This window comes from Embiotoca jacksoni, unplaced genomic scaffold (assembly GCF_022577435.1).
Source record: "Embiotoca jacksoni isolate LCO1_2020_lvr unplaced genomic scaffold, fEmbJac1.0.p SCAF_78, whole genome shotgun sequence".
Taxonomy (NCBI): domain Eukaryota; kingdom Metazoa; phylum Chordata; class Actinopteri; family Embiotocidae; genus Embiotoca; species Embiotoca jacksoni.
In genome coordinates this window covers 1,087,403-1,110,239 of record NW_027185434.1, presented here as the reverse complement: position 1 = coordinate 1,110,239, position 22,837 = coordinate 1,087,403, and the positions used below count along the sequence as shown (strand labels likewise).

Sequence of the window (22,837 nt, the reverse complement as noted above, 5' to 3'; positions counted from 1 at the left end):
TGGAGTTTAGAAAGTTAAATGTGGTCCCATTCTTGCCTGATAGAGGATTTCAGCTGCTCAACAGTTCAGGGTCTCCTTTGTTGTATTGTTCATGTCCTGATGCTCCAGATGTTTTCAATGATTGACAGGTCTGGACTGCAGGAGGCCAGTTTATCAGCGGACTCTTCTACTAGAGAACCATGCTGTTGGAATACGTGCAGAATGTGGTTGGACGTTGTTCTGCTGAAATAAACAAGACCTTCCCTGAAAGAGACGTTGTCTGGATGGCAGCATATGTTGCTCCAAAACCTGAATATATCATTCAGAATTAACACTTCCTTCCAGATGTTCAAGCTACCCATGCCATGTGCACTAATGCATCCCTGTACCATCACAGATGCTGGCTTTAGAACTGAGTTGATAACAAGCTGGATGGTCCCTCTCCTCTTTAACCTGGAGGATGCAGCGTCCATGATTTGTAAAAGAATTTATAATTTATCTGATAATAATAATAATAATAATAATAATAAGTTCAGCTTTATTGCAGTCTCTTCTCCTTGTTTTCAGTGCTCTTGTCTCATATCATATATGTTATTCACGAGATTAATCAAGGAATTAAACAGTAGTTAATACAGTTTATTATACACTCCAATATTGTATTTTTAACTTTGTATGAATGTGTGTACTCTAAAACACTTCTGTGCTGTGTATGCTGCCCCCCGCCCCCTCCCCTACAAGCCCACCCCACTTTAATATTTTCTGGTAAAAAAAAGTGGAATAATATAATAAGCAGCAGGGAGTCCGTCAGAAATCCTTAAATTAATTTAATCAGTAATATTTACACAAAAAGAGCCAACCAACGAAGTGAGAGGATATAAGATGATTAAAAGAAACACATCTCAGATCTCAGATTTCATCCTTCAGTTGATCCTGAAACATTTCATGTGTCTTTATTACAAAGCAGGCTATAATGACACCACACCCCCCACCCACCCCACCCCCGATGAATGACGGAGTGAACGATGACAGAGTGAATCTCTGAGAACCGACAAGAAGACGTTCTCCTCCTAAAAATGCCCTCAGATAAAAAACAGAACACAGAAATCTACAAGTTATGCCAACGACTTCTCAACCAATATTACTTTCCTTTTATAAAACTGGAAGATTTTACACTACATAAAATAATTGTATTTTACAACAAATAGAATTTTAGACAGTAAAATAGGTTTTGATTGAGGTAATTACATCATGGTGCTCGTACAAAGTCAAAAATAAAAAAAATAGATTTTCATCTTTTTTTCCCTAAAAACACGACAACACTCCACCTCTCCTGCTCCACCTCTCCTCCTCCATCTATGTTGCTCCACCTCTCGTCCTCCACCTATTCACCTCCACCTCTGCCACCTCTTCTCCTCCACCCTCAGACCTCTGACATCAGAGCCGTGTTCTGTTTGGTAGAACCTTCCTCCACTCTGCTCTCAGACCCGGTCACACAGAACCGGGTCCTCCACACTAAAACTTCATCCTGACCTTCCTGTGACGGAAGACACAACAGTGACACCTGCTGGTCAGTCTGTAGACCGATGAAATATCATCTGCCAGAGGAGGGACTGAGCTCTACATCGTTTATGTCTCCTAAATGTCTCTCACACTGTTGAGAACACGCCGAACAGCTGAGGGTCAACAATAAATCTCACAAGAATCAAGGCACAAATCTGGACCTGACCTGACACACCTCACACCATGACTCAGCACATCTCATTCAACACTGAAACATGACTCAGCATCAGGAGTGATGTCACTTCCTGTGGGCGTCATATGAAGAAGAGTTTACAACAGAAGAAACTCCATCACAGAGTTAAAACTGTTCAAACTAAACAATGGAGCACAAACGAATACTTAACACCATATTCACCTGTGATGTGGAGGTTTGTTTCCATGGAGACAGCAGCGCCTCCCACTCTAAACTAAAACACATCAGAACCACATCCATACACACCTGCAGACAGGAAGTGTCCGAAGCATCCGACTGAACACAGACAAGTTACTGAGGAACAATCCACATCTAGATTCTGTTTCCAATCTTCCTCTTCTGTCCACACACACACACACACACACACACACACACACACACACACACACACACACACACACACACACACACACACACACACACATGTCTCTATAATTGTGAGGACGCTCATTGACATGATGCGTTCCTTAGCACTAACCCAAACCGTAACCCTAAAACCAGGTCTTCGGTTTTAGGGTTACGGTTTACGGTTAAGATCAAACCTCTAATTGCACTTCAAAGTTGAGAGTGAGAGGACTCACAAAGTGTGTTTGTCCTCATAAATACGTTTTTTCACCAAAATTGGTCCTCACAATTATAGCAATACAATCCTGAGGACGGTTCAACCCTCATCAGTCTCCTGAGGACGGTGCAGCACACAGGAGGAGTGAAGAGTGAGCGCTGTACGTGTTGATTAGCATCACGCTTTGATCACACAGGACACCCAGCAGCTGAGAAACCTGCTGCGTTTCAGACATTTGGAGACAAACCAGCTGATGGACATGTCTGTCTTCTCCTCCACTCAGGGTGGATGATCTTTGGACAGCCTGTCCTGTCTCTGAGCTGGAACATGTTCTGATGTGATGTGTCACTGCAGTGAAGTGAGCGGTGTGGTTGAAAGCTCCTGAAGGAGAGTAAGAAGACCTGAGTAAAGGGCAGGTGGAGCCGCAGGGGTCCTGTGTGGTCAAGCCCTTGGACTGAAAGCCCTGAATGTCTTTAAGGCTTCACTGCAGGATGAGTGTGTGGAGAGAAACGTGTGAACAAGGCTGTACTGTGACGTATTGCATAAGTTACCATCACCATCATCATCATCATCATCCTCATCACCACTGTGGTGTTAGAGTTAGCCTCAAATCTAAATCTTATTAGCACTCTGTTATCCAGTTAGGACTGCACACTAACCAATCCCTGTGTGTGTGTTTGTGTCTGAAACACATATCAAAGTGAAAGACATAAGTGCAAGTCGTCAACAAGTGTATCTGATGTCTGAGTGTGTGTGTGTGTGTGTGTGTGTGTGTGTGTGTGTGTGTGTGTGTGTGTGTGTGTGTGTGTGTGTGTGAGAGTGAGTGTGAGCTGCACTCAGAAGGGAGTGTGTAGGTGTGTGTATTGCTGTGAGGGGGTGGAGGTGGTGGAGGGGGAGGTGTTGGGGGCGGGGCTGTTGGCCAGCTGGGAGGAGTCAGACAGCTGCAGCTGCTCCAGCTTCTTCAAGTATTCGTCTCTGAGAGCCAACAGCTCCTTGTAGCGCTGCTCCACTGGACTCTGCTGCTGGAACACACACACCCACACACACACACACACACACACACACACACACACACACATACACACACACACACACACACACACACACACATACATACACACACACACACACACACACACACACACACACACACACACACACACATAAAAGAGTCAGACCTCAAGCCCCAAACCCAGTATAGTGTATAGTGTATATAAACCCAGTATACTGTATAGAAACCCGGTATAGTGTATATAAACCCAGTATACTGTATATAAACCAGGTATAGTGTATATAAACCCAGTATACTGTATATAAACCCGGTATAGTGTATATAAACCCTTTATACTGTATATAAACCAGGTATAGTGTATATAAACCCAGTATACTGTATATAAACCAGGTATAGTGTATATAAACCCGGTATACTGTATATAAACCCGGTATAGTGTATATAAACCCGGTATACTGTATATAAACCCTGTATACTGTATATAAACCCTGTATACTGTATATAAACCCAGTATAGTGTATATAAACCCAGTATACTGTATATAAACCCGGTATAGTGTATATAAACCCAGTATACTGTATATAAACCAGGTATAGTGTATATAAACCTAGTATAGTGTATATAAACCCAGTATACTGTATATAAACCAGGTATAGTGTATATAAACCCGGTATACTGTATATAAACCCTGTATACTGTATATAAACCAGGTATAGTGTATATAAACCCGGTATACAGTATATAAACCCAGTATACTGTATATAAACCAGGTATAGTGTATATAAACCTAGTATACTGTATATAAACCCAGTATACTGTATACAAACAAACCCAGTATACTGTATATACACCCGGTATAGTGTATATAAACCCGGTATACTGAATATAAACACAGTATACTGTATATAAGACCCTGTATACTGGACATAAAACCCAGTATACTGTATATGAGACCCATTATACTGAATATAAACCTAATATACTGTATACAAACCCAGTATGCTGTATACTGTATATAAACCCAGTATACTGTATATAAACCAGGTATAGTGTATATAAACCTAGTATACTGTATATAAACCCAGTATACTGTATATAAACCCGGTATAGTGTATATAAACCCAGTATACTGTATATAAACCCGTTATAGTGTATATAAACCCAGTATACTGTATATAAACCCGGTATAGTGTATATAAACCCAGTATACTGTATATAAACCCGGTATAGTGTATATAAACCCAGTATACTGTATATAAACCAGGTATAGTGTATATAAACCCAGTATACTGTATATAACCCAGGTATAGTGTATACTGTATATACACCCGGTATAGTGTATATAAGACCCTGTATACTGTATATAAGACCCAGTATACTGAATATAAACCCAGTATACCGTATATAAGACCCAGTATACCGTATACAAGACCCAGTATAGTGTATATAAACCTAGTATACTGTATACAAGTCCCAGTATACTGTATATAAACCCAGTATACTGTATATAAGACCCAGTATATAAACCCAGTATACTGGATATAAATCCAGTATACTGTATATAAGTCCCACCAGGGTCCTACCTGCTGTCGTATGCGGGGGTTCCAGCGGATGTAGTAAGTCACCCACAGCTCTAGGTGGCGCATGCTAGCCACAGGGTAGAGGACGCGGCCGGACTCAGGGGTGTAGAAGGGGTTCAAATACATCTCCATCTTACTGTTGACCAGAGACCACAAGGACACCGTCTTGGAGCGCACCTCCTGCACACAGAGACAGCTGTCAATCATCTGCAGACGAAGTGAGGTCACAGCACCCCTGCATTTGCTGCAGGGCACTGGTTCAGACACTGTGAGGCTCCACCTGGTGGTGTGGAGGGGTCACTCAGGGAGGATGGATGGATGATACACAGGTGGACGGTGAGAGATGGCATCAGTATCAGTTCACTCACTGACCCCATTTTAAATGTTACTGTTTAAATGTTTTATTACACATGTTTCTGTGTCTCTGCCTCTCAACTGGGACATTACTGTGTGATAGATGTCTCCAGAACGACATATTAGAATATATATATATAGAACATAACATCCTGAATCAACAGAGTAAGGATTCAGTAACAACAGCTGTTGTCTGAGGTGAAGTTTACTGCATTAAAATAAACTATGGGTGTCTGCAGAGAGCGGTTTGGTTCGTGCTCTGACAGTCTGGAACTCAGTGTGGAACGTCCAAGACTCTTACGTGCTGGTCTCGTGCGCTCTCACAGTTGTAGAGGAAGGTCCCGAAGCGACAGCTGTACAGATGATCCAGGATGGTCAGCAGGAGGTGCTCATTGAACTCAAAGGCTGTCGGAAACTGAGAGGAGAAGACACCAGTTACAACCCAGAGTCTCAGAGACAATCAGTGTTTTTCAGACTGAGACACCAAATCACTGGGAACAGGACAGGGACAGGGTTTGAGGGGTTTTTGTGACCCTGTCATGAAACACACTCTTGAATGTGGTGCTGAGGAAACGTTTCAGTCTGCTGTCAGTCACTGAATCTCTTCAGCTGTGTGAAGGACACATGTATTGATCTAATGTGTTCATGACAGTCCATTGGTTTCAATGGAAACAGCAGCAGGAGAACTGGCTCTTATCAGGATCAATCATGTCTGTTAACCAATATAATACAAACATATATGTGACAAAGAGACGCAGTCAGTTTCTAACATCTGAAAATGACTATAAAATCATTGATCACTTTTTTTCCTGTTGAATTGATGAATAATTTCAGTTCTCCATTTATCAAGCTCTATGATTGACAGCTATGAGAGCAGTGATGTGATTTGCTAACTGTATATATTCTTCCATTTCATCCAGATGTTTGCTGCACATCCATGAACAGAAAGCAGATGAAGATGCCCATATAGTTCACACTGCAGCTCCATGATTCACAACTGCAGAGGGTTGACTGTCTCACAGGATATGTTCAGACTGTCGGCCCAAATCTCATTTTTATTTTATCTAGATTGATTTTTGAAGGTCTGAACCACAAAAAAAACATGAAATGTGATTTTTCCAATCAGGATCCAAACCACATGTAGAGGTTTGAAATGTGACTCCAGTCAGATTTCTACAGATGCATCTCAGTCCGGACACTCTGCTTGGTCACATTGGATTTCTTATGTCGCTCACATGGTGACACGCGGTGATGATGTCATTTTCAGAGACAGTGAGAGAATCTATGCTAGCGGTTGGTGATGTCTGGGCACACCAAATCTGATCTGTTCACGTTTAAATACCAGTGTGGACAGTCAGTCCTAAAGATCTGAGAAACAAATCTGATTTACCTGCAGTCTGAACAGAGTAATAAAGTGTTTGGATCAGAACAACAGCTGCTCCACTTACCTGTTTAGTCATCTGCCACACACAGTCGATGAACTGAACAAAGATCGGTGATCTGTCCTGATCTGCATGGTTCTTATCGCCATGACCTATCCTCTACACACACACGCACAATAATTAACAACAAGATAATCGTTTTCTTCATCAGTCATTTGAGCCCTTTTCCTTGACTGAATATCATATAAATGTGATGTTTTTTTCAGATTAATATCAGACACACAGTCGATCAGTGAAGACAGGAAGTGGAAAACTTTTACTTACTGAAGCAAACTTGTGTCCAAAGCTGATCCATTCTTTTTCAATCAGCACCTGAAACACACCAACAAACACACACTTCACTTTTATTCTAATATCATCAGTCACAGCAGAACACCTGATGGAGCAGCTCCCTCTCTTGGTGTGTGTGTGTGTGTGTGTGTGTGTGTGTGTGTGTGTGTGTGTGTCCCGACCTGGAAGCCTCTGAGTGTGCGGTAGTGGCTGTCCAGCATCAACATGGCCAGAGAAGTGAGCTGGGCGGTTCTGTCCCAGCCGTCGCTGCAGTGGACCACCACCGAGTTCCCACTGGACACCTTGTCGGCTACCTGGATGGCTCCTGACAGCACCAGCTGCACACACAAGGACAGGGTCAGTTAAACCGGATCAGGTATACCTGGACAGCCAGTAGCTCGGGGACTCACCTTGACATGCTCCAGCCAGTGCGTGGACTCCAGACTGGACAGCCAGTGGGACTCCTCCACGTTGGGATATACGATGTCCTTGAGCTTCTTCAGGGACTCTCTCATGACATGGATGTTCTGGATGTCCAGGAAGATGAGCTCTGCGTTCTGGTACTCATCACCCTCATAGCCTCCTCCAGTGGCCTGGACATCGAAGAGACATATGAGGACATCAGAAGACATATGAGACTCAGATTCACTGTCTGCAGGACACCAGCATGTATTCAGACTGCGGATCAGGACAGAGGTCAGGGGACGGTTCGGCTTGATGTCTGTGGAGGACAGGTGAGGGGCTCTCCTCTGGGGACAGACAGCTCTGATTTATACCAAACTAAATGTCAAACATCAGGGTGTCCTGACCAGGTGACAGGAGGACATTCATCTCTTTAGAGGTGTTCACCGCCCAGCAGAGTGACATGATGAAGGTCTGCTGCAACAGTCATCAGTTAATCAATGAGTCCACGTTGTGTTTAAAGTCCTTTAAAACTGACACACAGAAGGAAACATGGAGAACCTGCAGACACTTCTGACTCTGCTCATGTGACAGACAGGCTGCAGAGAGTCCTCTTAACAACTTAAATAAACTTTCTATCCAGATGCCGGACACATTTTAGTCAGGCAACAAACAGAGAACATGTGGAGTTTTTCCATTGTGCTGCTGAGGAGAAAATGACACGTCTGTTAAACCACAACATAAACAAGCGTGGAACAATGGCTGCAGTCAAAGTTTGAAGATGATGAAGATCAGGTTAATAATATGAATTATACAACAAGTAGCTCCGCCCCAGAGATCTGATTGGTCCACTGAACACTTGGAACAAATCATCATGACATCACATCCTGCTCATCACTAGAAACATCACTCCACCTCCTCAATGGGAAAATAGAATTAGAATAGAATTTCATATAATATGTAATATAATGTAGTTTCTACTTGTTATAGTTCTATTAAATGACCCATTTGGTGAAGCCGGGTCTCTTTTGGTACTTTTTGGTCGCTCCGAGCACCCGTACCGTAACACCACGGATAGTCATGCACTTACAATCCTAGCGACGGCTAGCTGGACCGGTTTGGTTTGAACACATGACACGGAGCTAAAATGTTAAAAACACATGAGTCCATGGATATTTTGTTCATCAGATGTCTTTGTTCATCAGATATCTTTGTTCATCCGATATCTTTGTTCATCCGATATCTTTGTTCATCAGACCTTTGTTCATCAGATATCTTTGTTCCAACCAGACTGAACTAGCTGATCAGTTTAGTGTTTCTATGTTCTGTATTTATTCAGTTGGAACTAGAAATCCTCTCTGTTGCTAGGTGGTTGCTAAGGGTCGGACTACTTCCTGGAGTAGTAAACATTGCATAAGTTACATAAGAGTCTACTGACGCGACAGATTGTTTTCCTGTTGTTACTCATACCCCATGTATTGCCATGGAAACGGAGGTCACACTAACTAAAAGTTTTATATTTTGAGAGTGAATTTGCCCCTTAATATGAACACATTTAGATTACATAATGTAATCAATATGAGCCTCGGTCCCAACCGCATCACTGTCGTACCAATAATGACGTTGAAGCGCACCCGCACGTAGTGTTGCTGAAGTCAATATGGTATTTATCTCATCGTTCTGCACAGATCTGTGTTCATCCCTTCTAAATATGTGTCTTAATATCAACTTTTCCTTCACTGCTGAGCTTCAAACTTACTTTTCTTGACTTTATGTCATCTTTAATAATTAATGCATATTAAAAACAGTGTAAATATAAAAATGGACTGCAGATGTCCCGTTCTGTTTCCTGTTGCCCCTCCTGATCAGTGGACATACTGTCTATGACTGACAGACTGGAACCAGTTCTGACCTTGTTGGCGACAGCGTTGACGTTGGGCCGGGCGTCGTAGATGGTGAGCTTGGTGGTGTCGTTGGCCTCCCGGATCAGGTCCAGGTACCGCTCGTCATCCTTGTTCCTCTTACCGGACATGCCAACGAGAGGCTGACTGCAGCGGACAATAACGGCCTGGTTCTCCCTGTGGATCCACGACAGAACCTGAAGGAACAGACACAGTAGAACCTAAAGGAACAGACACTGTAGAACCTAAAGGAACAGACACAGTAGAACCTAAAGGAACAGACACTGTAGAACCTAAAGGAACAGACACTCTAGAACCTAAAGGAACAGACGCTGTAGAACCTAAAGGAACAGACACTATAGAACCTAAAGGAACAGACACAGTAGAACCTAAAGGAACATACACTATAGAACCTAAAGGAGCAGACACAGTAGAACCTAAAGGAACAGTCAGGGTAGAACAGAAAAATTTAAATGTCAACAAATGGTCCAATAATGCAGATATGAATTTGACAGTGTGAACACTCCACAGTCACTTGCTGATGTAACGTCTGTTTCACAAAATATATTAACTGTGATCACATTACATTCATTGTGTCATATCTCACAAATATTTATGACGTTAGACTGACAGGGTTCGTTATCTGCAGTACATAGTCTGTTTACAGGCTGCTGTCAAATAAAGTGTAGAACTCTAAAATACAACCGTTACCAAAAGAGTTGGGACGCTGTGTAGAATGTAAATAAAAAAAGAATGTCATGATTAGCAAATTACATAAACCCATATTTAGTAGAAAATAGATCACAAGACAACATATCAAATGTTGAAACAGAAAAGTTGTATTGTTTAAAATAATTATCTGCTCATTTTGAATCTGATGCAGCAGCACGTCTCTATAAAGTTGTTCCAGGATCATGTTCACCACTGAGCTGCATCAACTCTTCTTTTAACAACAGGAAACCTTTGGGAACTGAGGAGACCAGTTTCTGGAGTTTTGAAAGTGAAATATGGTCCCATTCTTGCCTGATAGAGGATTTCAGCTGCTCAACAGTTCAGGGTCTCCTTTGTTGTATTGTTCATGTCCTGATGCTTCAGATGTTTTCAATGATTGACAGGTCTGGACTGCAGGAGGCCAGTTTATCAGCGGACTCTTCTACTAGAGAGCCATGCTGTTGGAATACGTGCAGAATGTGGTTGGACGTTGTTCTGCTGAAATAAACAAGACCTTCCCTGAAAGAGACGTTGTCTGGATGGCAGCATATGTTGCTCCAAAACCTGAATATATCATTCAGAATTAACGCTTCCTTCCAGATGTTCAAGCTACCCATGTCATGTGCACTAATGCATCCCTGTACCATCACAGATGCTGGCTTTAGAACTGAGCTGATAACAAGCTGGATGGTCCCTCTCCTCTTTAACCTGGAGGATGCAGCGTCCATGATTTCCAAACAGAATCTCAGATTGTGATCCATCAGACCTCAGGACAGTTTTCCACTTCACCTCAGTCCATCTTCAATGATCTCGGTCCAGAGAAGGCGGCGGTGTTTCTGGATCATGTTTCTATCTGGTTTCTTCTTTGGAGAGTTTTAACCTGCATTTGTGGACGCAGCAATGAACTGTGTTCACAGACGATGGTTTTCACAAGTGTTCCTGAGCCCATGCAGTGATTTCCACTCCAGAATAGTGTGTTTTTAATGCAGTGCTGCCTGAGGGCCCGAAGATCACCACCATCCAATATTGGTTTCCAGCCTTGTCCCTTGTGTTCAGAGATTTCTCCAGATTCTCTGAATCTTTTAATGATATTATGAACCGTAGATGATGAAATCCACTAATTCTTTGTAGTTTTACGTTGAGGAACATTATTCTTAGATTGTTGCACTATTTTCCAACACAGTCTTTCACAGAGTGGTGAACCTCTCCCCATCTTCACTGCTGAGAGACTCTGCCTCTCTGAAGTCATCTTTTTATATCCAATCATGTTACTGATCTATTGCCATGGTAACCTCATTAGTTGTCAGATGTTCCACCAGGTGTTTTGTTTTTTTTAGCTTTACACAACTTTTCCAGTCTTTTGTTGATCCTGTCACAACTTTTTAGAGATGTGTTGCTGCCATTAAATAAAAAATGAGCAGATATTTTTATAAAACAATAAAACTTCTCAGTTTCAACACTTGATATGTCGTCTTTGGTCTATTTTCAATTAAATATGGATTTATGTGATTTGCAAATCATTGCGTGCTGTTTTTATGTATATTTTCCACAGCGTCCCAAACTCTTTGGAAACAGGGTTGTATATTGTCTGTGTACCCAAAGCCTCCTTCTGCTTCACATTCCCTCATGGATGAAATGTAGCTGTGTATTGGATGTCTTCATCATACAGAGCAGAGGTTTTCTGAGTCATGGTGGTCCTCACCGGGATGCGCCCTCTTGATCTGAAGGCAGCCACTCTCCGGAGGTCCTCCTCTTTACATTTGAAGGGCACAGCCAGCACAGTGGGGTAGGTGTCACACAGGTCGTAACTCTTATTGATGAAGGTAATACGCCACTTGTTATTGGGTAAGCCCTGCAGGAGACACTCATTATCATTATCATCATCATCATCATCATCAAATTTACTTGACTTTTGTTGGATGCTGAGAAAACGTTTGATGGTTTTCTGCTCAGATCATTTCAGACCTGTTTACACCTCACTGTCTCCCTCCTCTTCCTCATCTTTTAAACTTCTCTTCACACAACACTTCTACATTACTCAGCTCTATTCAGCTGTAGAAGCATTGACGAGTATTGATATTAAAAATCAGCAGCAGAACTTGAAGAACAGTGAAGTCCTGATGCTCTTCCCGTTTACCTGCCGCCTGAACTCCTCCACAGGTTTGTAGATGTTCCAGCCATTCTCAGCGTACTTCTCCTGAGTCACGTATGAAAACACAGGCTGTGGACCAACACAAACACACACACACACACACACACACACACACACACACACACACACACACCATTTATCATTTTGTTTCTACATCTCCATCTTCACATGGCTGCTGATGAAGGACCATAACAGTGGACAGCTTAATAACTTAGTGGATCAGACGTGTGTCGATCAACACTGAGGCCCTGATGCTGAGTCGGCTCAATGTTTAATCAGATGTTTCTCATATTAAATGTTGAGCAATGTGACTGGATCACCGATCTGATGCTTTGATTTTGTCCACATATTTAATGACGTTCTATTTTTTTAACCAGAGAAACAGATTGTGTTCATGTTTGAAACTGATGAGTCCAGCAGAACTGTTTCCTGCTCCACCTGTCAGTCACTCTGTCCACACAGAGACTCAACAGGAAGTCCTTTGTGAGAGGCTTCGAATCTTTAAAAAAAATAAACCTGAGCCTGATTCATGACAGCCTGCAGGCAGGTAGCAGAAGAAGAGACCACAGCCGTCCATAAAAGGCCTTTCCAGACATGAGCCCAGCTGATGGAGCTGTGATGTGGGTGGCTAGCTGTGTGTCACGGCATCTGAGGGGGCTGCTTCTCTAGTTACGCATTTGCATGAATGTTTGGCAGTAAATCAAATGGAGATGACTGCGAGCAGAGAATGTGATTTCTCAGCTGGACTGAGAGGTTTTAATATTACAGAACAGTAGAAACAGTCAGTGTGTGTCTGTCCCATTTATAGCAGATACCATGTTCACTGTTCTGTACATGGGACATGAGGACACACTGTACTGAATCAACCAAATTGAATTTCTCCTTCTGTTTCCACACACGAGACAAACACGGAGCAGACAGCAGCAGAGTGTCTTACCAGACCGTGGGACAGGGGGAAGGCATGTCTGAAGAGAAGTTCAAAGATGTCTCTTCTGCTGTGACCCTCCTGCTTCAAGGCAAACCTCAAGTTCCTCATGTCCTGGAAACACAGACACAGACACACACACACACACACACACACACACACACACACACACACACACACACACACACACACACACACAGACAGACAGACAGACAGACAGAGACACACACACACTTTTGATTTAATTTCTAATAATATTAAAACTCATTGATAAAAATGTTCTACCAGCTATCTAAAATCAATTACACAGGAAGTGACACACATTCACACTGTCTCTCTCTCTCACACACACGCACGCACGCACACACGCACACACCTTGCAGGTGATATCCAGGCCATAAGAGTTCTCTCCTCTGCTCGAGGCCCCGCCCATCTTCTCCACCCGACCAATGGCACCCAGAGCAACATCCAGCATCACCATGACGTCCTGACACACAGACTGAACTGTCATCATCCTCAGCAACACACATAGCACACAACTACACACACCAATGAAATGCCCTCTAACACTGCTGCCTCACTTCCTGTGAATGTGGACTGAAAGAGGCCAAACGTACCACAGTGGGAGGACTGGAAGAGAAACATGATGGGAGCAAACAGGTGGTTCAAAGTGTGGCAAATCTAACAGGAAGCTGTTGCACAAGTTGCTTCTGATCACAAGAACAACAGTTTGATTCTTCCACGTCAATGTATTTAAAAAGAAATTCACACAAAATATGAATATTGTGCAACGAAAGAAGAACTTTGTATTTTTCAGAAGGAGGAAGATTTTCAGAGTCAATAAAGACATCAGCAAATCACAAGATGCTGCTGTTCACAGCTCATCTCCTAAATTACCAAAATAATGTAGTTACAGTGCTGAATAAGTGAGAGGCCCACGGTGGAGGAGCACAGGAGGTGTGTGTCATCACAGACATGTAACACGTTCTTTAACACAGTATCCAGTCAGCAGCCACCAGGACCTGAACTCACTGTGTCCGAGCTCTTGAAGTACAGCCGGTAGTTGGTGATGAGCACTTTGCCCTTCACAGCTCCGTTGAATGGACAGATGTAGATGATGTCTTTATCTGACAAAACAAACACAAGACTGATGACCCGGCTGATCTTCATCTCATCTCACTATTACTGATCTTCATCTTCATCTCACCCTCACTATTACTTCCTTTTCCCACATGAGATCAGGTGTCATTATTATTTATGGTTAGTAGGGAGGACTGTAGGAGGGCAACCACCACACACAGGAAAGGAATACGAAGACGAGACGAAGAGGAGAGGAAAAGGAAGAGTAGAGGAAGATGAAGAGGAGAGAAAGAGAAAAAGGAAAAGAAAGAGGCAAGGAAGAGAAAGAGAAAAAGATGAAAGGAAGGGTGAGAGAAGAGAAGAGAAGAGAAGAGAAGAGAAGAGAAGAGAAGAGAAGAGAAGAGAAGAGAAGAGAAGAGAAGAGAAGAGAAGAGAAGAGAAGAGAAAGTCATACAGTCATAAAAACCTTCTTCAATGAGTGGAAATAAAGAACCCAGAGAACACATGGAGTGCGGTGATAAAGCCCAGGTGATGAACAGCAGGTCAGGTGATGACCAGCAGGTCAGGTGATCACCAGCAGCAGGACACAGTGATCTGACTCAGAGAGGACACTCACCTATAATTCTGTCCTCTCCAGGCAGCAGAGACACATCAGCTAACAGCTCCATCTTCAGAGACTCTCTGGGTGTCTGCAACACACACACACACACACACACACACACACACACACAATACATCACTATCACTACACTTCACAGGTCACCTGTACACTAGGACATCCAGTGATTATGCACAAGACATCCGTCCTCCGGGACATCCCCATGTTAATTTTTCTCCAAAGTTATCCTGATTTGAAGGACTCTTGGGGTTGGAGGAAGTTAACATGCTCAGTCTGTTCTCGCATGTTCTCTTCAGTGATTGTGTGTCTCTGCTGCGGTCTGATGGGCACATACTACGGCCATTACACCATGACACCGCTATATCACAGCAACCCAGCAGGGCCATTGCTTAAATTTAAATATCATCATCATCATCATCATCATCATCACTGCAGTGACTTACAAAATGTCATTTATTTACTGCACTTTGAACAACTAGTGGTTGTTTCCCTCCTCCATCCATCAGCTGTCAGTCTCCTTCCATGTCTGTCCACACTCATATCATACATGTAGGGAACATGTATTTTTGGTGAGTGCACACAGCCTGAGAGCGTTTTCATTATTATTATTATTCTTCAATGACATCTTCTTATTTGGTAAAAAGAATAACCGAACATGTTTAATAATTTTCACAATAAAATGTTCACCGTTCTGTTTATCCATTTTGTAAGTGCTTTGAGATCCAATCGTCTCTACAGTGTTTGTCCTGTAGTAGCGTTGATAAGAACTCAACACTTCCTGAATATGCTTCAAATTAAAAGCCTTCTGATGTTTTAATTAGCAGAAACCCTTAATTTCTTAACAAGCTTTTTATAGTGAAACATAACTGCTTTGAAGTTCTAAAATGTGACTAATCCAGCGTTTAATAGCGGGGAGAGATCTTCTTTTATTTGTTAGACCGAGTCATTTTCAACATTTGAAACAGAAACACTTCCAGTTCCTCTGACTCTCACATCTGGTGATCCGGACTCAGGTCTGGCTACACAGACCGACATCTGGGTGTTGGTGGAGCAGCAGAAAGGATGTGATCCCTGTCAGGAAAGGAAGCTGCACCTCTGCAGGGTGTCAGCTGACTGCGCTGCTCAGATCATGGAAGACTGAAATATTTTACACACTGTACTGTAAAACACACACACACACACACACACACACACACACACACACACACACACACACACACACACACACACACACACTCTTACACTTACACTGGGGATGTGTGTGTCCAAGGCGTTGGAGTTGTAGACTGAGACTGGTGAGGCCATCGCTCAGGGACGGGCTTCCACAGGCTGAGACAGATACAGAGACGTTAGTGGGTCATCACATCAGAAACCAGGCGTTAAAACAACTTTAACAACCGAAACAGCAGAACACAACTTCTACAAACACTGTTGACATGGATCTGGGTAGAAAAAACACAACGGCACGAACCCAACCAGGTTTAGTTTTAACGCAATCCATATGTTAACCACACATGATGACCAAACTGTAGGATTATACGTCTTCTGTGGTGGATGAAATCAATACATCTGATGTTTTTTTTTACACTTAAAGGAATCATTTGAACAATTTAACAAAACATAATCAATTGTATTACCATGTTGTACATTTTAACATATTTGAATGATAACAGGTCTAAGATAGAGGTGTTGAAGAGGTGAGCTCTACATCCATGAGTAGAGCAGCTGATTGGAGTCTCTGATCACCAGCGGACTCCAGAACCAGCAATCAACAATACACTCAGCAGTCAGGTAAAAGTAAGGTGAGTAAGAGGTGTTCAGTGGATCTCCACGTAACACCGCATTTCAGCTGTCACTTATCGGTCATCATAGTAACGCCTCTAAGAGACTAAAACACTTGACCATCAACTGGTAAAATAAAATCATCATAAAAACATCTTCCAGGACGAACTCAGGTCCTCATGGAAACCAGAACCAGAAGTCCAGAAATGACCTCAGGAGGGCCGGACCACTGAGTTTAGGGTCAACTCAGAATTCACTGAGCTGGTTCACTCAGCTGAGAAGCTGCTGCACGGCTGAGCTTCAAAGAACTAGACCTAAACACCTACAAATCTAAACGGGTAAACATGTATACACCTAAACATGTGAACACCTAAACATGTGAACATCCAAACAGGAAAACACCTAAACAGGTAAACATGTAAACACCTAAACATCTAAACACCTACACATGTAAACAAGTAAACACCAAAGCATCTAAACAGGTAAACATGTAAACATCCATCGGGACCCATCAACTCATAGGAACAAGTGTTGAAGACACTCCTGGATTCTGTCAGCCTCCCGTCTACATCCACATCAATATCTGAGGGTTTAAAGTCTGAAAAATATTTACTGTCTCGCATTTATTTTCTAACATAAAAATAACAACGACAATTTTTATATGGATCTCTTAAAACTGGTCCTGAAAGAATCAGGACTATAATGTGTAGTGAGTGATACACATTCTGGGAGACAGATGATAACTGTACAGCCCATATGAAATATATGAAGACACAGATATACAGTATGTGTGATACGGCCTCCTCAAGACTCCTTCTCATTTTAATCAGGTTGAACAAATGCATTCAGTCAATGTAATGTGTTTAGATCATAATGTTGATTTCATCTAAACTCCACTCACTGCCAGTCTTTATATAGAGGATGTTTAAACCATCATAATGAACACTGACTTCATGTAAACAAGCCACACAACCAGTGAAATCAAATTCTACAAGACTTAGCGTTGGAAGATGTGAAGATACATCCAGTAAGAGCTGGAAACTGGGAATGACACCGACTACATAAAAAACACTGGTATGAATGTAGAAATACTTCCTGATAAATATTCATCGCTATCTTTATTAGACTTTTTTCTTTACTCTTGTATCTTATCCTACGTTTAGTATTGATGCTGAAGTGCTGTTGTGTTTCTGTCTGTCAAAACTCAAAAATAAAATACAAACGAAAGAGAGAGATTTGGTGTGACAGCTGGAATAAGGTGCTGCAAATCAGTGAAGATGGAGGCAGTATGTCTGACAGAACCAGGACCGGTCCAGAACATGAGAAGGTGCATCAGAACTCACCTTAACTACAGTCACTTCAGATAATATCTAGACCACTTTACTGGGTTGATTCTATATCTACACAAGCTTTTCCAAACACTCTCATTTCCAAAAGTATTCCGGCGCTTGTTTTAGCCTCTGGCAGCAGTTCCAGCTTGGACTCTTCATCTTCAGGTGTCCCTACAGATGTTCTGTTGGGTTTCAGTGTTCATCTGGGCCCCTGAGGGACAGTCACAATGTGGTCTGTGCCCCTGAGGATCTCTACACTCTGGAGCAGCATTTAATCAGGGACCTTTCTGTGATTAGATTAATTCATCATCCTGATGCTGTGATTGATGCCCAACTGATTTATTGGATGGTCAATTTTATTATGTATCACAGATATATTGTTACGAACACAGCGATCTGCTTCATATGAGATTTATATTTTGTACGTTACTTTAATTCTCTTTAGTGACATATGTGATTGAGCTCCATCTCATCCGCAGGTCTACGGTAATATCTCTGATGTGACACAAACACAGACCGTCATCATATTCTTACTGAACATGTGACTTTAGAAAAACATCTTTTCACAGTCAGTGTTAATAAAACCAGAACTGACATCAGCCACATCACATCGAAAATAAAAGAAGCCTGAACAGTCGTAGTCCTACGTGGTTTTTATTCTTGTCCCGATGACTTGGACAACTTTGATCTGCAGATCGGTAGTTAGCTGTAAAGTGTTTCAGCAGCATAAACGTCTCCACATGCAGGATGTAAACTGGGCACAATGCATTGCTTCAGAGTGTGCAGGTGTAGAGTGGATCGGGCACTCACAGTTCTTATTACATTCACAGTGAAGTTCACTGTTTCAACACATTGATGTCATGTTAAACAATAACTATAATTATATATTATATTTATAAAACTAGAAATACTCTACACCTCTCCCCCCAGACAGCTCTCGTCTATGTGCTCCGAAATAAACACCTGGCTGATGAGGTGTTCGTCACTCCAACAGATTCACACTACTGCAGAGGACTTGTGAAGCTCTGTTACAGCTGTGGTTCTCAACTGGTGGACCGCAACACAAAAGTGGGTCGGAGGCCCACTTGAAGTTGGTCATGGAAAAAAAAGTAGAGGGAAAAAAGGCAAACTTTTATTTTGAAGTGTAGAGGATTTCTGATGCTGTACTTCTATTTCAAAGTACATTCCTTTCTTATGATACACTGTGCTGTTTTCTGCCAGCGTGGTCACGACAGAAGTGACCAAAACTAGCGTGGTCACTTCAGTAGTGAGCTGGAGACGTTCTGAACGGGGACGTTTTTACACTGAGGACACAGAGAGGGACCTAAACCTCAGTGTTGTACACATGAAACCATGAAGCCAAATATGAACACTAAACACTCCGCTCATAAATACAAACAAAAGTACTTTCAAAGTCGGCTCCATCAGCCGAGGGACACTCAGCATCTCAGCCAGTCGCTGCATGCTGCTCAGGATGGAGCTCTGCTGCCCTTCATGAGTTCATCTTGTTTAAAAACCATGTATATATCTGGAGTTGAAGAGTAGTCTGCCTTTTTAGTTTTACACCTAGTTGCAGGGCTGAGCAATTGATCCTTATAAAATTAATCAAAATAAAATCATGAGCTCGATTCATGCCTCTATGCGATCTTATTTTTAGGTGACAGCGTTCCACCACGTGATGCTCAGCAGCAGAAAAGGCAGCAAAGTAAACTGAGTGAAAGATGACTACAAAAAGACCGAAAAATTCAGGTTCAAAGGTTAAATAACAGACTGATTCATTATATTGAAAATGGAGCGCTCCCTTTCTGTTGTCCACAGTTGATATGCAGGTATCAGGACAGGCGTCAGGCAGCGTCATACCCCCCGCTGAGAACTAAATGCACCTCAAAGGAGCGCAAGGAACGCTGAAGCTACCAGGCGTTGTAAAGATCCGTCTGCTGTTTAAATGCGATGTTATCTTCCATGTCAGGTTCATCAATGATGATGAATGATCCACCTGTACACAGCAGCTCCACCCACTCTCATCCACCTGTACACAGCAGCTCCACCCACTCTCATCCACCTGTCACTGACCAGCAGCACTCAGTAACATCCACCCTGCTGATGGATTCCTCTCCAGTACACAGCAGCTGGTGCAGGAAGCAGCCTGCGGTTCTGTTCATATTAGTTGGACCACTCTGACCCTCAGAACGAGCAGCTGATGATGACGATGACAAACTCTTCATCACAACAACACGTCCGTTTGGACAGCACTGACGTGGAGGCTGACAGGCCCGCTGAGGTACACAGAGACCTGAAGGGTGGTCCCGGTGCTGCTGGGGGTCCAGGTCCTTCCACAGACTACCAACCTGCGGTGGTACCAGGCTCAGAGCCACGAACACGGCCGGACAGTTCCGTCCACTCTCCTCACCGTCCACACAGCACCAGGCCTCAGACCGGGAAGAATTCCCGGTGAGATGTGAGCTCCCAGAGCCGCTGAGAGTAAAGGAGAGCAGGGCGCCTCCAAACAGCCTCAACTGAACTTTTCCAACTTGGCCCTTCCAGCTCACAGCTGTGCAGCTGACCAGGAAATAGCGGAGGCCTACACGGAGCCACAGCTTGTTCCGCCACTAACTCGGCCTATTTTGGAGCTCCAGGGACCACAAAGCTCCGACAAAGCCGTCCGGAGGACGCCTCACACGGATTCAGGTCGCCCAGTCGCAGCCAAATGTCTTAACTTACCCGCAAAGTGCGATTCTCCCGCGGCTCAACGTCGATCTGTTCCCCTCAAGCCTCAGCAGGAACTCACTCTCTGTCACGTGCCCCGCTGTCATGGCGCCGATTGGCTGGTTGTCAAACTGGAGCTCGCAGGGCATACTGGGAAGGGTAGTTTTCAAATGAGTTGTCGTATCCTTTTTTTTTTTTTTTTTAAATCAGCTCTAAGTGACAGTTTTGTTTGATTGTAGAATCTATAAATACACAGCATGCAGGACGAGGCCTCGTTTAATGTGTAATTTAATACCCTTTGTAAATCTAATAATATCAGAATGTACACATAATAATATCAGAATATATTAATCTAAAAATATCATAACATAAATGTAACAATATTAGAATATATACAGCGCCCTCTACTGGTGCCCACAGAGTGTGCGACTGTGTGGCTCCACCATACTCAAAGTCAGTGAAAGCTCCTCCGGACTAAAGTGATACAGCAGACGTGGTCCCTCCACACAGCTGCAGTCCCAACCTGCAGCAGTAGAGGGCAGTAGAGGTCTCAAAAGAGTTTTATTCTCCAATAAAGATTCATATTAAAGTTTCACATTTTCCTTGAGTCCTGATGTCCCTCCTGAGGGACGGATCAGGTGTGTCACCTCTTTCAGACCACCATCGTTAGTCCATGTTTAGATTAATAATGATGAGATGGCAACTTGTTCATGTGTGTCTTCATCACATCATAAGTCTGACTAGTTCAGTTTTTCTCTGCTTATGTTCAACTTCAGTCTCAAATAACTTTTTTAAATATCTCAAACACGGCAGACAATATGTTTCATTTTCTACATGAGTCTTTAACATTTGTAGATTTCCATTTCTCTCATAGAGCAGATAAATAAACAGACATGATGTCAGCGTGATTCACTTTACAGTGTATCAGTGAGCCAGCAGGTCACAGCAGCCTGTGGTGGAACACAGGAAGCACTAATGAACTAAATGACTACTTTAATCAATGTTGTCCTCTCAGCTGTGTGGACAGACATCGATCCAACACATGGACACACACACAACAGAATATCTGTGTGTGTGTGTGTGTGTGTGTGTGTGTGTGTGTGTGTGTGTGTGTGTAAAGGTCTGCGTGATCTAAACTCTGTTCGCTGCTTAATTTCTGCACCATGAAAACATCTTTCATCAGATTTGCAGCATTTTGAAACACAACATCATTTCCTCTGACGTTCATTTCACCAAACAGACTGTGCAGGACTCTCACACATACGCACAATCTGCAAGCAACAATGAATCTGAACAGGATGATGCAGAGTCACCTTGCTTTGGCCATCAACCTTTACAATGAAGGAGCACTAAATGCATCCCAGAGTGTCTCCTCCTGTACAAACTACAACTGTATCACGGTCAATGTGTTTCTACTCTGATACTCCACATTTCTATTCAATCTGTGTTAAATTTAGAAATGTTTAAAGGAGGTGGGACCCTCGGAGGAGAAACAGGAGCTCTGATTGAACAGTTGTTACTTCCTGTTGAGATCAGCAACAGGTGGAGGGACTCATGGGGTCAGAGGTCAACAGCTGGTCTGTTTTACATTTCTATCAATTCTAAATAGAATCAAAACTCATTATCCAACAATGGTAAAGAAATTTTATATTACTACTGCTGAACTAAGTGTTCTGTAATTGTAATGTTTGTGAAGTTTATCATCACTTCAGACTCAAGTAAGTCGCTCCACACTGATCTTCTGTCAGATCTGATGCTCCAACACGAACCTTCCTCACACTGCTGCTGTCTAATGAACTAAAATAATTCATATTTCTTTATTTCTTGGTTGAATACAATAACACAACAAACATTATGCTGAATATACCATAAATCTGCATGAGCATCATCCTACTGACATCCTGGTTCTTCTAAACCGGCCGATCTGCAGAGCAGAATAACATCCACACCAACACATTACATCAACACTGAGACATCAGAACCAACCTGATATCATGAAGGTCTAGTTTGTCCCATCAGAACAGCTCTACAGGACCTGTACAGGTGTCCTGTAGTATCAGGCAGCAGCAGACAGGTCCTGGAAGCCTCCATGAATCCGACTTGTACTTCCAACATCCCAATCAGACTGAGATCTGGTGAATTAGGAGGCGGAGTCGACACTTTGAACACTTTGTGTCCCTCAAACTGTTCCTGGAGAGGGTTTGCAGAATGCCAGGGTGCATCATCCTGCTGAAGGAGACCCCTGCTGCCATGACAACCAGGTCTGTTACAAAGTG

General features: G+C 42.8%; 1 protein-coding gene across 3 annotated transcripts; it reads right to left on the bottom strand.

Annotated features, from left to right (window-relative positions):
- Positions 1–790: 790 nt before the first annotated feature.
- On the bottom strand, positions 791–20,664 carry mtm1 (myotubularin 1). 3 transcript variants are annotated; one of them, XM_069177866.1, is made up of 16 exons: positions 20,577–20,664; positions 15,985–16,071; positions 14,740–14,812; positions 14,076–14,170; positions 13,420–13,530; positions 13,056–13,157; positions 12,104–12,187; positions 11,669–11,818; positions 9,267–9,452; positions 7,363–7,545; positions 7,135–7,290; positions 6,947–6,994; positions 6,689–6,781; positions 5,542–5,655; positions 4,890–5,066; positions 791–3,316 (listed from the first exon to the last, which is right to left on the bottom strand). In XM_069177866.1, the coding sequence occupies exons 2-16, from the start codon at positions 16,045–16,047 to the stop codon at positions 3,131–3,133; spliced, it is 1,821 nt and encodes a 606-aa protein (XP_069033967.1). In that variant the 5' UTR covers positions 16,048–16,071; positions 20,577–20,664; the 3' UTR covers positions 791–3,130. The 3 variants fall into 3 exon arrangements, with proteins under 3 accessions (XP_069033967.1, XP_069033968.1, XP_069033969.1); XM_069177867.1 differs by having other exon boundaries at positions 791–3,313; XM_069177868.1 differs by having other exon boundaries at positions 15,991–16,071.
- Between the last annotated feature and the right edge of the window lie 2,173 nt (positions 20,665–22,837).

What these genes read in the sequence shown, in the direction of transcription:
- mtm1 (XM_069177866.1), bottom strand. Translation starts at nt 16,047, where the DNA reads ATGGCCTCACCAGTCTCAGTCTACAACTCCAACGCCTTGGACACACAC. An exon ending in TTGGACACAAGTTTGCTTCA is followed by an intron (nt 6,782 to 6,946) that starts GTAAGTAAAAGT and finishes GTGTGTGTGTAG; the next exon opens with AGGATAGGTCATGGCGATAA. An exon ending in AGAGCGCACGAGACCAGCAC is followed by an intron (nt 5,067 to 5,541) that starts GTAAGAGTCTTG and finishes CTCTGTGTGCAG; the next exon opens with GAGGTGCGCTCCAAGACGGT.